At 45.2% G+C, this 14,414-nt stretch overlaps 1 protein-coding gene across 3 annotated transcripts in view; it reads right to left on the reverse strand.

Annotated features, from left to right (window-relative positions):
- Nucleotides 1-1,978: 1,978 nt before the first annotated feature.
- APLF (aprataxin and PNKP like factor) overlaps nucleotides 1,979-14,414 on the reverse strand; it is a 91,580-nt gene continuing 79,144 nt past the window's right edge. For 2 of the 3 annotated variants that reach the window (XM_073339432.1, XM_073339431.1), the window contains one exon: nucleotides 1,979-4,767. In XM_073339432.1, coding sequence (XP_073195533.1) covers nucleotides 4,559-4,767 — 209 coding nt within the window. In that variant the 3' untranslated portion in view covers nucleotides 1,979-4,558. The remainder of the gene's footprint in view (nucleotides 4,768-14,414) is intronic. The other variant, XM_073339434.1, reaches the window with a different exon arrangement.

Genomic DNA, 14,414 nt, shown 5'->3' on the forward strand with positions numbered 1-14,414 from the left:
AGGTACTTAGCTACCAAACCCCCAGATTTAGCAAGCATACAACTAACAGACAAACTCACCCCAAGGATCATGTAGCCTCTCCTCCTTCACAAAACTCCCATCATGCTTATAATAACTGGTGCCATGAGACCAACCACCTGGCCTGCTTCCAGTCCTCTCTAACGTTGCCCCTTCTGCATCAGGGGACAAATCACCTTGCACAATCTGCACAAGATTCAAGACATGCCACATCTATATTTGTAGTTAATACATTTGCCTTTAGTCTGACCCAGTATGGCTGTTCTTATGTTCTAAACTATTTTCTGGGTCCTGCTTTGTCATGCCTGGAGATCCATTAGCTCTTCCCCATATGCTAATTAAGCAGATTGGCAACCAATGGGAATAATTTTTTTGGTCTTTTCTCATATAATCAGATCCTCCCTACTTTTCTACTCCTTTCCTCAGTCTTCCTCCTACCTAGAAGAGCCAAGCAGAAAAGGAGATGGAAGGAGAAAATGGAGCTGAATATTTGAGGATTCCTAGTCAGAATTTTCAAAGTAGAATTTTAGTAATTCCAGACACTGCTACGTGGGCAATTTATTCGCTCCTAGGATCTGACTACTTCTTAGGAGGCATAATATTCCTCTATATGCTCAACTCATGCAGATCTTTATGCATTGGTATATTGCATGTTAGCTTATCAAGGTTCCTCTGAACTCTAGGGTACAGATGTGGGGACCTGCATGAAAAACCCCCTAAGCTTATTTTTACCAGCTTAGGTTAAAACGTCCCCAAGGTACAAACTATTTTACCTTTTGTCTCTGGACTTTATTGCTGCCACCAGCAAGCATCTAACAAATATAACAGGGAAAGAGCCCACTTGGAAACGTCTTTCCCCCCAAAATCCCGCCAAACCCTACACCCCCTTTCCTGAGGAAGGCTTAATAAAAATCCTCACCAATTTGTATAGGTGAACACAGACCCAAACCCTTGGATCTTAAGAACAATGAAAAAGCAATCAGGTTCTTCAAAGAAGAATTTTAATTAAAGAAAAAGTAAAAGAATCACCTCTGTAAAATCAGGATGGTAAACACCTTCCAGGGTAATCAGATTCAAAACATAGAGAATCCCACTAGACAAAACCTTAAGTTACAAAAAGACACAAAAACAGGAATATACATTCCATTCAGCACAACTTATTTTATCAGCCATTTAAACAAAACAGAATCTAACGCATATCTAACTAGATTGCTTACTGACTTTTTACAGGAGTTCTGACCTGCATTCCTGCTCTGGTCCCGGCAAAGGCAACACACAGACAGAGAGAACCCTTTGTTTACCACCCCCCTCCAGCTTTGAAAGTATCTTGTCTCCTCATTGGTCATTTTGGTCAGGTGCCAGCGAGGATGTCTTAGCTTCTTAACCCTTTACAGATGAAAGGGTTTTTCCTCTGGCCAGGAGGGATTTAAAGGTGTTTACCCTTCCCTTTATATTTATGACATAGCCACATATATTTACTCTGGAAATTAAATGACTTATGTTTTTAGAACATTTTCCCACTTTCCTCCCAGGCTTCCCCCCCAAAAGTCTAAAAAAAATTAAGACGAGAGTCAGGAAATTAGATACAAACTTTTGAGTTCGGCTCCCACCACTGCACAAGAACTCAACTTCTGTCAGCGATTTTAAATCTGAAATAATAGGGTGCTCAGGGGATGGTAATGAGATAAAGAGCAACTGACCCCTCACTGGCCAGTCTAATGTGGTCTAGGTTAACAGTGACCAAAAGTTATTAGCATGGGAAGGCCACCACCTGACTGGCCAGATCTGGCTCACTAGCAGGCAATGTGTGGAAAGCTTGGGGAAAAAAGGAATACATATACTTTGGGGAATCTCATTTACACCTCAGAAATTTTGGGAAGAAAGTATCTGATTGATATTTTTCAGAGTATCAGCCGTGTTAGTCTGTATTCGCAAAAAGAAAAGGAGTACTTGTGGCACCTTAGAGACTAACCAATTTATTTGAGCATAAGCATTCGTGAGCTACAACAAATCCATCACATTTCAGACTGGAAGCATGGAAAAGTTATTTTGCTTTTGAGAGCGGGAGACAGAAAGGAAAAATATCAGAACTCAGGCTTGACTTAAGCAGACGATACTGCAGCATACTACTATAACAACTGTGGCGGGCTCTTGATAACAGTTGGTCAGTTACCCTCTCCATATAATTTTTATTTCAATCCTGGGGGGATTATATTTAATAATATTATGTAAAGCTACAAGTGATTTCTAGATTTGTTTTTGTGATTAGATGTATGACCTTGATAACCTCCACAGATGAAAATCGCTACTTTTATTTTAATAGAAAATTCTAATTCAACTCTTTGGAGCGGCTCAGATGGACATTCATATTGTCACACTACTGAACAGAATGTTTCTGCTTGCTGAATGTTGCTAAGGTCACATATGAAATCAGATAAACTCAGAAAACTCATCTATGACTAGAATTATTTTCAAGTGAAACAACTCTGACAGTAAACAAATTATTCCCAAATTCTCAACATGCAGAACAAGATCATGAGTCATCATTTATACTCAATCTTCTAAAGTCTGAGCCAGATTTCTGATGCACAATTTTTGAAAATATTATATTGCTTCCAAATACAGCTCAATACAGATTTAGACACTAGCAGGTTATTTGAACTCCTTCGCTGAAGCCCTTTCAAAAAATTAAATAATTGTCAAATCACAAATCTTAATGGCTGAGAACATTTCTGAAAACCCGTAGTGCCTTTGCAGACATGGAGATACAAGCCAATATACATACTATTACATACAAAACTCCCCAACGTTACAAGAATGTTATATTTGCAAAGTCAAGCCTTCAAAAGTTAGTAAATTCCTGCATAAAGAATGCCCACATAACCTTAATTCAGCCTCCTTGTGCATACACGCTATGATACAATTTTTAATTACATGATCACATGCTATTTTTTCCTCTGCCATAGCTTCATTTTTTAAAAAAAGGAAACAAAAAACAATCCTAACATGTGGAACCATGCTGCCCCCAACCCCCTTTGTGCCTCACCCCTCAGAATTCCAATCAAGTCCCTTCCTCCTCTTCCTCACTGCCTAGGCTTCACCAGGAAGATCACTGAGAGCACAGAAAAGACTCTGCTCTCAGTTCCTGTACTGAGCACCACAGTGACCCATGGCCTCTGGGAGAAGCAACTGTAGAGAAAGTGCTACAGAGCCCCTGGAGAGGGGCATGCTCAGTCATTCTGCGGAGATGGTGCTTGCGCAGCCTGATTAAATGCAGGCGCTGTGAGGGGGTGGAGCATACTCAGCGCAGACGCAATCTTCAGAGAAGTCAGCTGCCAAACTCTAACAAGCTTCTAGTGAGCATGTGCAAAGTATGGAGGCTCTTTACTAAATATGGGCAGATTTTCACCAGGACGGCAAAAGGCACATCCCTGAAACCAGGGAGACAACCCCCTCCCTCTGCTAAATTTCAGATCCCTGCTCCAAAGAATGGATGTGCTGGATCTTCTCAACAAAATGGTTTTAAGATATTTTTTAAATCCAGGCAAAATAATGTATTTTCTCCTAACCTTGTATTCAGTAACGGCTAAACCATTTTTGCTGAAACTTTCCATTAACATTCAGTCTGAAAAGGTTAAAAGTTAGGGAAAGTTACAAGCCAATTGAAAACAGGGCCTTAATGGGAAGCATTAGGCAAACAAACTACAAGCTTCACTTAAATAAGCTCAGCATAATTTAGTCAGTTTGTAGAACCAGCCATTTAAACATAAATTGACAGTATCATCAGTGTACACTAACTGGAAAAAAAAGATACACTAGAATTGATTTGGGGACATAATTTGAAATTTAGCATAAATTTTAAAAAATGGGTTTTTCCCAAGTTATTTAGACAGTTTTCAAAATTAGCAATTTACACCAGGAATGTCAGAGAAATAAGTGCAATTATAAGGTGAAGACATCCACTATTAACAGCCTGGTAAAACTTAATACGATAGTGTAGGATAGCTGAATAACAAACTAATAAAAATAACTGGTTTAACAAAGACTTCCTATTGAACTGAGAATGATTTGATCTGCCATAAAAAAAGTTGTTCAATGTTACTTTTTCTTTATTTAGCATGGAATATATTACACTTTCGCAAAACTATAAACCTCCTTAAGGTAGGTCGACAATCCTTATTTGTTTGCAAGCATAGAAAGATATTCACGAGGAATGTTAATAGCTACATTCAAACCCATTAATCCTCCCTCTGACAATATGAGCTGTTAAGAAGTTGGAAAAGAGATGTTTTAAAAAAAAAAGTCTTCAGTTAAACCACAATATAATCCCAGACTTTATGATTTGACTTCATCAGCTAAGAAGTTGAAGGCAAAACAATGTGTATCAAAAGAAAATGAAGCTGTTGCTCATTTTTTCCTCATTAAAAATCTGTTTGTAGTGTCTCAAGCACGGGTAAAGTTGGCTTTCAAAGTCATTCCCCAGCCCCCACCAATCCTGTAAACAGGTATGCTGTAAGTACTTCACATCATTTGGACAAAACTACTTTTTGGTTTTAATAAATTTTTGTGCTTCTTTCAAAAGTGTTTCAATATCTTCGTTATCTTTGTCTTCAGGATCTGGCTCCCAATCGGAATCTTCATCAGTAGGGTCATATTCCTCTTTCTCCTCGTCATCTAGAAAGCTGTCATTCAGATCATATTCATTCGGTTCACCATCATTATCGCTGTCCTCCTCCAAAACACTTTTTCCTGTGCAGGGCAAAATGCAGAGAGATTAAAGTATAGACTTCAAGTGCTGTGGAAAAATCTAGATCTACGAGGTGCTTATTATAATGCAGTTAGCTCAAGAGTTACAGTAATTTCACTTTTATTTTTTTTACCAGAAATTATTACAACCATTACAAAACTATTTATGGGATTATTTAGCTGTTCTATTAATAGAATACTTTGCACTTAGTTATATTTCTAGCACTTTGCACCCAATGATCCCAAAGCATGTATTAAGTAATCTTCTCATCACTGTGAAACATTGTACCCCATCTGACATCATGTACCCCATGTTCACCAATTTATAGGATTATGATATATTTTGTACAAAGTATGCCTTGTATCATTTGAAAACTCATAATCCACTGAACGTAATTGTCCTGTTAACATGTGTGTATCAACTGGATATGGTGCTACAAGATCTTGCTATATGATTGTTACTGAAATATGCTGTAGTTCTGGGTAACACCCTCAGTCCATTTTCTCAAAGACAAAGGCACCCTGGCAGGCCAACTAGGTGCTAAAAGCTAGGTGCTAAGATTGGAGATTCACCAGCAGGGGAGTTGTAAACAAGAAATTTACAGTTCATCTGAAGGACAGCTGGCAGCTCACATATGCCATGGAACTGCCTGACCTCATGACCCAGGAAAGACTTTTCCAGTACAAAGGGTTAGAGCATAAGAAGTGGGGAAAATGCCTCTAGACCTCTCCTTCGCCGTCTCTACTCACAGCAGCAAGATTGCTTGAAAGACAAAGGTGCACCACTGAACTGGGGGAGTGATCCTGCCCTGGAGGTTTTTCCAGCCAGTACAGTCTGCTGAAAGCTTGTGAGTGAAAGAAACTTTTTTGCTTTTAAACTTATTGGCCTTGGTAAAGTTTAGGAATTAGCTTGTGTGTTTATCCTTTTATTTATTTTGTAACTAATTCTAACTCATATACCTTATCATTTTTAATCACTTTAAATCTTTCTCTAGTTAATAAACTTGTTTTACTGTTTTATCTAAACCAGCACGTTTGATTGACTCTCTACTCAGGTCAACTGGGCTGGTGCATATTCATTACCCTTTGTTGGAATGGCAGACTAATTTATGAGCTTGTACAGTCCAGTGGGTTACTGAACAAGACGCACATCTTTTGGGGGGCAAGGCTGGGATTGCGGGATATATGGGTGTCACCCTGTATCTATTCATGGAAGGCTGGGCATACCATTCATGCATTCAGCTGGGAGTGTTTTAACATGCTGGTGGCTGTGAATGAACAGAGCCTAGAGGGTTTGGTGTTCACTAGCAAAGCAGTGTAAAAGGCGTTCCAGTCTAGAGAGATAAGGGGACACAGCAGTTCAAGTTGCACCCTGGGGAATGTCACAACCACCACTATAAAATATTACTTTCATTTTTCAGATGGGTGAACAATGGCACAGGGAAGTTAAAAGACTTGTTGGAAGACACAGCAATCTGTGGAGGAGACAAGAGTACAATCCAAGAAAACCTAGTCCACAGTCCTCTGGATCTAACTACTTGCTTTGGACAATCCAGTTATGATGTGTGTGCCTAGAAAGGAATCAAATACTTGCCAACTCTGCCAATCTGGGCTGTAATCTACCATCTTGCTTGCTGTTTTACCACCTACCATCAGCTCTAAAAGGAGCAACTAATCATTTCCACCCAACCCCACTAACTTCACTGCTGAAAATGGTATTGTTTGTTACAAAAGTCACTAATGGCCCATGGAGCAGTAGATTCATAAGGGAACAGATAAGTGGCAGGTGTCCTAAATATGGTAAAAACAAAATCCTCACCATTTCAAACAAAACAATTAGAAAAGGTGTGAAAATACAGTAAAGTTGCAAGACAAAGGAAGGAAAAATTGGAAATAAGGAGGCATACAGGATTGAACAACGGGAGGGTGGAGAAGAAGAAAAAAGAAAAGCAGCAGAAAACTGAAGAAAAGAATATATTGATTCCACTGTGTCCCTCTCTTTGAAAGGATCGAGTCTTCTCATGAGAGTGATTTTCATAAGTACCTGCAGCTCCCAATGACTTTAGTAAGAGCTGGAGGTGCTCAAGAACTTCTGAAAAGTCTCCCACAATTGTCCATTAACCACCTCCCACCCTGCCCAGTTAAGAAAAAAAACCAACTACCTGCTTCAAGAGTATTTGGCAAGAACGAAAATACAGGTTGATGATTATATGATACTGGACCTATTATAGACCACATTCTGGACCTCTTAAGCCTGTTGAATAGCACCTTACTCATCAAGTAGCCCCACTGAAATATATGGGATCTTTGGAGAGTAGTGTATTGCTCAATGTGAGTAAAGATGGCAGATTGGCCCTCTTGGGTATAGTAAGCCCAGAACCTTAAAAAAAATCCCCCTTCACTTCCAGAGCACTACTTGTATCATCTTTAAGTGAACTGTTATGTGGAGCTGCTGGCTATTTTCATCAGCCTATTGATATTCTGCCACTCTCCTACAAATAGTTAAAAATGGTACCAAAAAAAAAAAAAAAAAGAAGCCACATTTTTTCTTGCTTCGTTTTCAGTCTCCAGCAAAGAACAGCGTAGGTGTTTTTATTGTTCCTTACGAAGTTTACTCAATCCCATGGCTCTTAAGGCAGCTTATTAAGCAAGCAGTTCTGACAAAACCGTCTCTTCTAGTGGCACCACATTTATCAAGATGACCTTGAGGCTCTTTTATTTAAAATGTGTTTACACAAAAGAAGCTCCAAGAGGATGCAGCACATCCTCTTTAAAAAAGCTATTCTTGGGAACTAGATAATTTGCTTGCTAGAGATACGAAAGCTCTTCGTAAGAGGATTCCATATAGCTGATAGGGAAAGCAGACCACTCATCTGGGTAGCTGTAGAATGGACAGGCACAAATTTTCAAACAGTGAACAGAATCAGTGACTACATGAAACCTTATTGACCCTTTTTGCTCTGATCCACCACCATTCTACCCTTAGATAATGTTTCAAACCCTGGCCTCTTATTCTATATAGGCACTAAGCAATTAGCAGTCCCTCTGGTGGCAGTTAGGATAATGATTACGAACGAAACATGTCAAATGTCATCTAGTCAGTGCCCTTCTCTTGGTTGCTAGACTTTAAATATATTTATATGGAAATGTCAGCTCTACTCTGCTTAACACTGCAGCTGTGCCACACAGCATGTACTAAAGGTTAATGGAACTGTATCTGCCTGCAAGATACAGTATTCACAGCTGACAAGGACAGTCTCAAATGTGAACTTGCTGATCCTAGCCTTTTACAGGCTTTGACCTTTGGGAGCAACCACTGGACCCAGCAGATAGGACATTTTTAGAAAAAGTCAGCAAATATTAACCATTGTTGATTGTAGTGTTGCAGCTGTGTTAGTCTCAGGGTATGAGAGAGACAAGACAAGCGAGGTAATATCTTTTATTGGACCAATTAGCAGGTGCAAGGGACAAGCTTTCGAGCTTCACAGCAACAGCAGTTGATCGAATAAAATATATTATCTCACCCACCTAGTCTCCAGCAACAATTAAGAGCACTTTAATTAATCTAAGTTATCTAAAATAAACAGGAAGAAAGACATATGAGCACAAAGAAACAAAATGTGAGTTTACTCTCACTGAAAGTGCCTTGCATCTTTAATATGTAGACTCTCTAAAATAACTGAGTTATACCATCACCCTGCCACAGATATTCATGTTCAGCTGGCCACCTGCCTGTGTACACACACATACCCCTGCTACAGCTGACAAGGGACACGTTATTTGAATTGTATTTCTTGTAGCTGCACACGCCATAAAAAACTCAGACTTATTTTTAATGTAAGTGGGACTTAAAACTATTAACTGATAGGACTTCACTATGCAGATGATCCAAACTGGACTGCACGACAACTGCATTTGCTACCTCTGAAGCAGCAGTGCCAGAGGGGTGGCGCCTAAAGTCAGATACTGTAAGCAAACATGTCTCAAAGAAGCATGGTGAGTAGGAACAGCCAGACTAAGTATTTCAGTAATAGCAGAAGTAAGCACAAATAATGTGAGGAAATCAGATCAACCACTGATGGTCTCAGAAAGATCTTCAATTAAAGCATTTCAAAGCTACTCATGGCCTCTCGGGAAAAGACAGTTACCTTTTCCGTAATTGGTGTTCTTCAAGATGTGTTGCTTATGTCCATTCCAAATTAGGTGTGTGCGCTCACCACATGCACCGGTGCCAGAAGTTTTTCTTGCAGTGGTAACCATAGGGGACCGGTTCTGGAGCCCCCTGGAGCAGCACACACATGCTGCATTATAAGGGGTGCTGCCAGCTCCTCCCACCCTCAGTTCCTTCTTGCCGGAAACTCTGACAGTGGGGAAGGAGGGCGGGTCATGGAATGGACATGAGCAACACATCTCGAAGAACACCAGTTACAGAAAAGGTAACTGTCTTTTCTTCTTCGAGTGCTTGCTCATGTCCATTCCATATTAGGTGACTCTCAAACACTGCCAACGGAGACAGGTCCGAGTTCATGGACATGTAGATTGCAACACAGCTCTGCCGAACCCAGCGTCATCTCTGGCTTGCTGAGTGATGGTGTAATGTGCCATAAACGTGTGAACTGAAGACCACGTCATGGCTCTGCAAATGTCCTGGATGGGAACATGGGCCAGGAAGGCTGCCGAGGACGCCTGAGCTCTGGTCAAGCTGGCCCTCACAATTAGTGGTGGCGGGACCTATGCCAACTCGTAACAGGTCTGGATGCAGGAGGTGATCCAATTGGAAATCCTCTGCAAAGACACTGGAAAGTCCTTCATCCTCTCCGCTGTCGTGATGAAGAGCTGCATCGATTTGTGGAAGGTCTTGGTATGCTCCAGATAAAATGCTAGGGCATGTCTGACATCCAGGGCATGCAGCCTCCTTTCCTCACTGGTGGTGTGCCACTTGGGACAAAACACTGGGAGGAAGATGTCCGGGTTAACATGGAAGGAAGACACCACCTTCGGCAGAAAGGCCGGATGGGGTCGCAGTTGAACTTTGTCCTTACACAACATGGTATACAACAGTTCCGATGTGAGAGCTTTAATCTCCGACACTTGTCTCACGGATTTTATGGCTACAAGGAAAGCGACCTTCCATGACAGGTGGGAGAGGGAGCAGGAGCCCATAGGCTCAAAAAGCGGGCCTGTAATCCTAGAAAGAACCAAGTTAAGGTCCCACTGTGGGACAGGGGCTCAGGCCGGTGGGTAAAGCCTCTCGAGGCCTCTCAGGAATCGGACTGACATGTCATGTAAGAATACCGTCTGACCTTGGAGCGGCAGGTGGAAAGTGGAGATAACTACAAGGTGCACCCTGACAGAGGACTGGGCCAGCCCCTGGTTCTTAAAATGGAGCAGGTAATCTAAGATAGATTGTAAGGAGGAGTGCGTTGGAGAAATACTATGCTCAGATGCCCAGTGGGAGAACCTCATCCACTTGGCCAGGTAGGCCGCTCTAATGGAAGCCTTCCTGCTTTCCAGGAGGATTATCTGGACCTCGCTAGAGCAGCCTGCTCTTCTGAGTTTAACCACGCAACATCCACGCTGTGAGGTGGAGTGGGGCAAGATTGGGGTGTAAGAGAGGTCTGTGATCTTGCAAGAGCAGATCCAGTTGGATAGGAAGGGTCCAGGGAGAGGCCACCGCCAGGTCCACCAGTGAGCGAACCAATGTTGGTGTGGCGACACCGGGGCGATCATAATAATTTGGGACTTGTCTCTCTTGATCTTTGACAGGACTCAGCTGATGAGCGGGATTGGCGGGAACACATACATCAGTCCCCCCAACCATGACAGGAGGAAGGTGTCAGGGAGGGAGTCCTTGCCCAGACCCTGCAGGGAACAGAAGCGATGGCATTTCCTGTTCTGTCTGGCGGCGAACAGGTCCACTTGGGGAGTTCCCCACCTCTGGAAGAGCATCCGGGCTACCTCTGGATGGAGTGACCACTCGTGGTGAGAGAAAAAGGATCTGCTGAGGTGATCTGCCAGCATGTTCCTGACACCGGGGAGGTGATAAGCCTCCAAGTGGATCGCGTGCTCAATTCAGAAATCCTACAATCGGAGAGCCTCTTGATAGAGAGCCAATGAGCATGCTCCCGCTTGCCTGTTGATGTAGAACATTGAGGCCATATTGTCCGTCAACACTCTCACTCCCTCGCCTGCCAGGTGCGGTAGGAAGACTCTGCAGGCCAATCGTACTGCTCTGAGCTCTTTGACGTTTATGTGCAATGTCATCTCCTCCGGGGACCACATGCTCTGGATCTGGAGGTTGCCGAGATGCGCTCCCCAGCCTCGGTCCGAGGCATCCAATATCAGCTAGATGGAGTGACAAGGGCTGTCGAACGGAACTCCTTCCAGGACCGACAGTGGGTCGTCCACCATTGCAGCAAGGTAAGTATCGTCAACGGGATGGTAATGACCTTTTCCAGGTGATCTCTGGACTGGGAATAGACCATTGCCAGCCACTGCTATAAGGGCTGCATCTGGAGCCTGGCATGGCAGATGACATAAGTACATGCTGCCATGTGTCCCAGCAGGTGCAGACAAACCCTGGTCGTGGTCAGGGGGAATGCGGAGACTCCCGCGATGAGGTCCACCAATGCTTGGAACCTTTCCTGGGGCAGAAATGCTCTAGCACAGGTGGAGTCGAGCACCGCTCCAATGAACTCTAGCTTCTGCACTGGAACTAATGTCAACTTTTTGTCATTTACCAGCAGGCCCAGGGATCAGCATGTGGCCTGCAACACTGAGACATCCCTTTGGACTTGACATCTGGATTGACCTTTGACCAGCCAGTCATCCAGGTACGGGAAGATCTGGATACCCCAGTGCCTGAGGTAAGTCGTAACTACCGACATGCACTTGGTAAACACCCTTGGTGCTGTCGCTAGGCTGAAAGGGAGGACCACAAACTGGCAGTGGTCTGATCCCACCCTGAAGCGTAGGAAGTGCCTATATGAAAGCATGCATCCTTCAAGTCAAGGGTGGCATACCAGTCTCCCGGATCCAGGGAGTGGGTGATGAAGGGCAGGGAGACCATGCAGAACCTCAGCTTCTTTAGGTATTTGTTGAGGTCTTGTAGATCCAGGATGGGCCGTAGACTGCCCTTGGCCTTTGGGATAAGAAGTACTGGGATAGAACACTTTGTTCCCGTACTCACAGGGAACCTCTTGCACCGCACCCAGCTGCAACAACCCTTCTACCTCCTGCATGAGGAGACTCTCATGAGAGGGGTCCCTGAAGAGGGATGGGGAAGGGGGATAAAAACTGTACGGTATAACGCTGCACCACTGTACTGAGCACTCACCGGTCTGAGGTTATGGTGGTCCATGCTGGGAGGAAAAAGGAAAGGTAGTTAGAGAAAGGCATGAAAGATAGATCTGGTGTATAATCTGGTAGGTCACCCTCTAGCGCACCCTCAAAAAGCCTGCTTGCTCCCCTGCTTATTTCAGGTCGAGCCTGATTGGGCTGAGGGAGGGGGTGGGTGGCTCAGGTGGCATTTGTAGCTCCTGCTCTTTTTGTGGGGCGGCTCCTGCCGGGGTTGGCTCCCTTGGCCCTGAGTTGGCTGTGGTTTGAACCGCTTATGGGCTGGACCGGGGACGTACAGCCCTAGAGTTTTCAGGGTAGTGCAGGAGTCCTTGAGCGCATGCAGCTTACTATCAGTCTGTGCTGCAAACAGGGCCTGACCATTGAAGGGAAGGTCCTGCATTGACAGCTGAGCCTCTGTCGACAGGCCAGAGAGATGCAGCCGGGATGCCCGGTGCATCGAGATAGCTGAGGCCATGGTGCGAGCTACGGAATCCACCGTGTCTGAAGCTGCCTGGAGGGCCATCCTCGTGCAGTGCCCTCCTCAAGGATCACCTGGAATTCCTTCCTGGACCCTCTGGGAAGCGAAAGCCTCAAACTTGGACATGGCCTGCCACATATTGTAATCCGTAGTGGCCAAGGAGGACAAGGTGGTTGGCCAATCTCAATTGAAGGCTAGAAGATGAATAAACCTTGTGCCCAAACAGATCCAGCCTCTTCGAGTCTTTATTTTTGGGCGTAGGTTCGGGTTGCCCTTGCCTCTCCCTTTGATTAACAGCCTCAACTACAAGAGAGTTTGGGACCAAGTGGGTGTAGAGTTACTCATGGCCTTTAGCTGGCACGAAGTATTTACGTCCAGCCCTTTTTGAAATGGGAGGCAGGAAGCAGGGGGTTTGCCACAGGGCATTAATAATTTTGATACCCCTTCGTGCAGGGACAAAGCCACACTAACAGGTGTCGTGGAGCAGACGTTGTCAAACAGGGAGTCCGATGGCTCCTCTAGCTCCTCTGCCTGGAGCCCCAGGTTGGAGGCAACCCTCTTCAATAGTTCCTGATGAGCCTTAGCATCATCTTGTGGAACTGGGTGAGGGGGACCCATGATGGCTTCATCTGGCAACGATGAGGATGACGCCGGTGCTGTGGGTGCTACCACGTTCCCTGGTGGTCCAGCAGGCTGCTCCCTTGTCTGCTTATGGACCTGGTGGGGGAGGGGGTGTTTCCTGCCTTCTGAGGCCTCGACGTTGTGTGGGAACTCTGGGACCGTCAGCAAACCGGTGATCTATGACTCATGCTACTCGACCGGTACCAGGACCTGGAATGGGACCGGGAGTGGGCCAGTCGCTGGGAGGATCTCCCCGACTGCAGGGATTGGCGAAGGTGGGTTGGTGACTGGTGGCCGCATTCAGTGATGGTTCGCGTGACCAGTTCCATGGCTGTGGGGACACTAAAGGCCAGTCTTGATGCTCTTTCCGGGGGGCGCATTCCTTGGTAGGTCTGCACCAGGTTACCAGCAAGCCACACCTTGAATCTCGCTGTCGGTGCTGAGGGTGCGGAGACCGAAAAGGGCTTCGTTGAGTCTGCCTCCCAGGCGTGATGGCTCTGAGTGGGCAAGTGCTGGCGGGATGTCCCTTATCATGGGGAGCGGTGCCGCTGAGGTGGGGACACACGGTAAGATCCCAAGGGAGGTTTACCCTTAGACCGGGGTACCGGTAAAGCCAGTGTGGGAGGCACTGGTAGTGACAGGATGCTGTGCTGTCCTGTGCTGCCTGCAGGGCCTCTGGTGTCAACGGGACATTTAGATGATGGAGACCCTCGTCACTGTCTAGGGTGGCAGGCATAGTGTGGGATGGACTGGACTGCTCAACTTGAGCGGGGGCCCGACTCCCTGATGGTGGCGTTGACTCGCCCGGCACGGGTCTTGGCTCTCCTCCTGTCCTTTGTCTTATGGGAAGTGTGGGATCATCCCCTCACGCTTCTCTTCGGCTTCTTGACTGGAGCCGGGGAGGCGGATGGGTGCTGGCTCAAAAACAGTGCCAGCAGGGCACTCCACACCAATGCTGTGATGCTCGGGGCTGAGTCGGACTGACTCCATCAGGAGCACCCTGAGACGGATGTCTTTCCCTTTTTGTTCAGGGTTTGTTACAGATTCACTTGTAACTTACGTGTCCTTCACCTAGAAACCTCAAACAACTAGCGTACGGGTCGCCGATGGGCATAGGCCACTTACAATGATCGCAGGGCTTAAAGCCTGGGGACCGGGGCACATCCCTTCCTGAGGCTGAGTCCCGTCTGGGACCGCTAACTAGAACTAACAC

The sequence above is a fragment of the Lepidochelys kempii genome, chromosome 3 (assembly GCF_965140265.1).
Source record: "Lepidochelys kempii isolate rLepKem1 chromosome 3, rLepKem1.hap2, whole genome shotgun sequence".
Classification (NCBI taxonomy): domain Eukaryota; kingdom Metazoa; phylum Chordata; order Testudines; family Cheloniidae; genus Lepidochelys; species Lepidochelys kempii.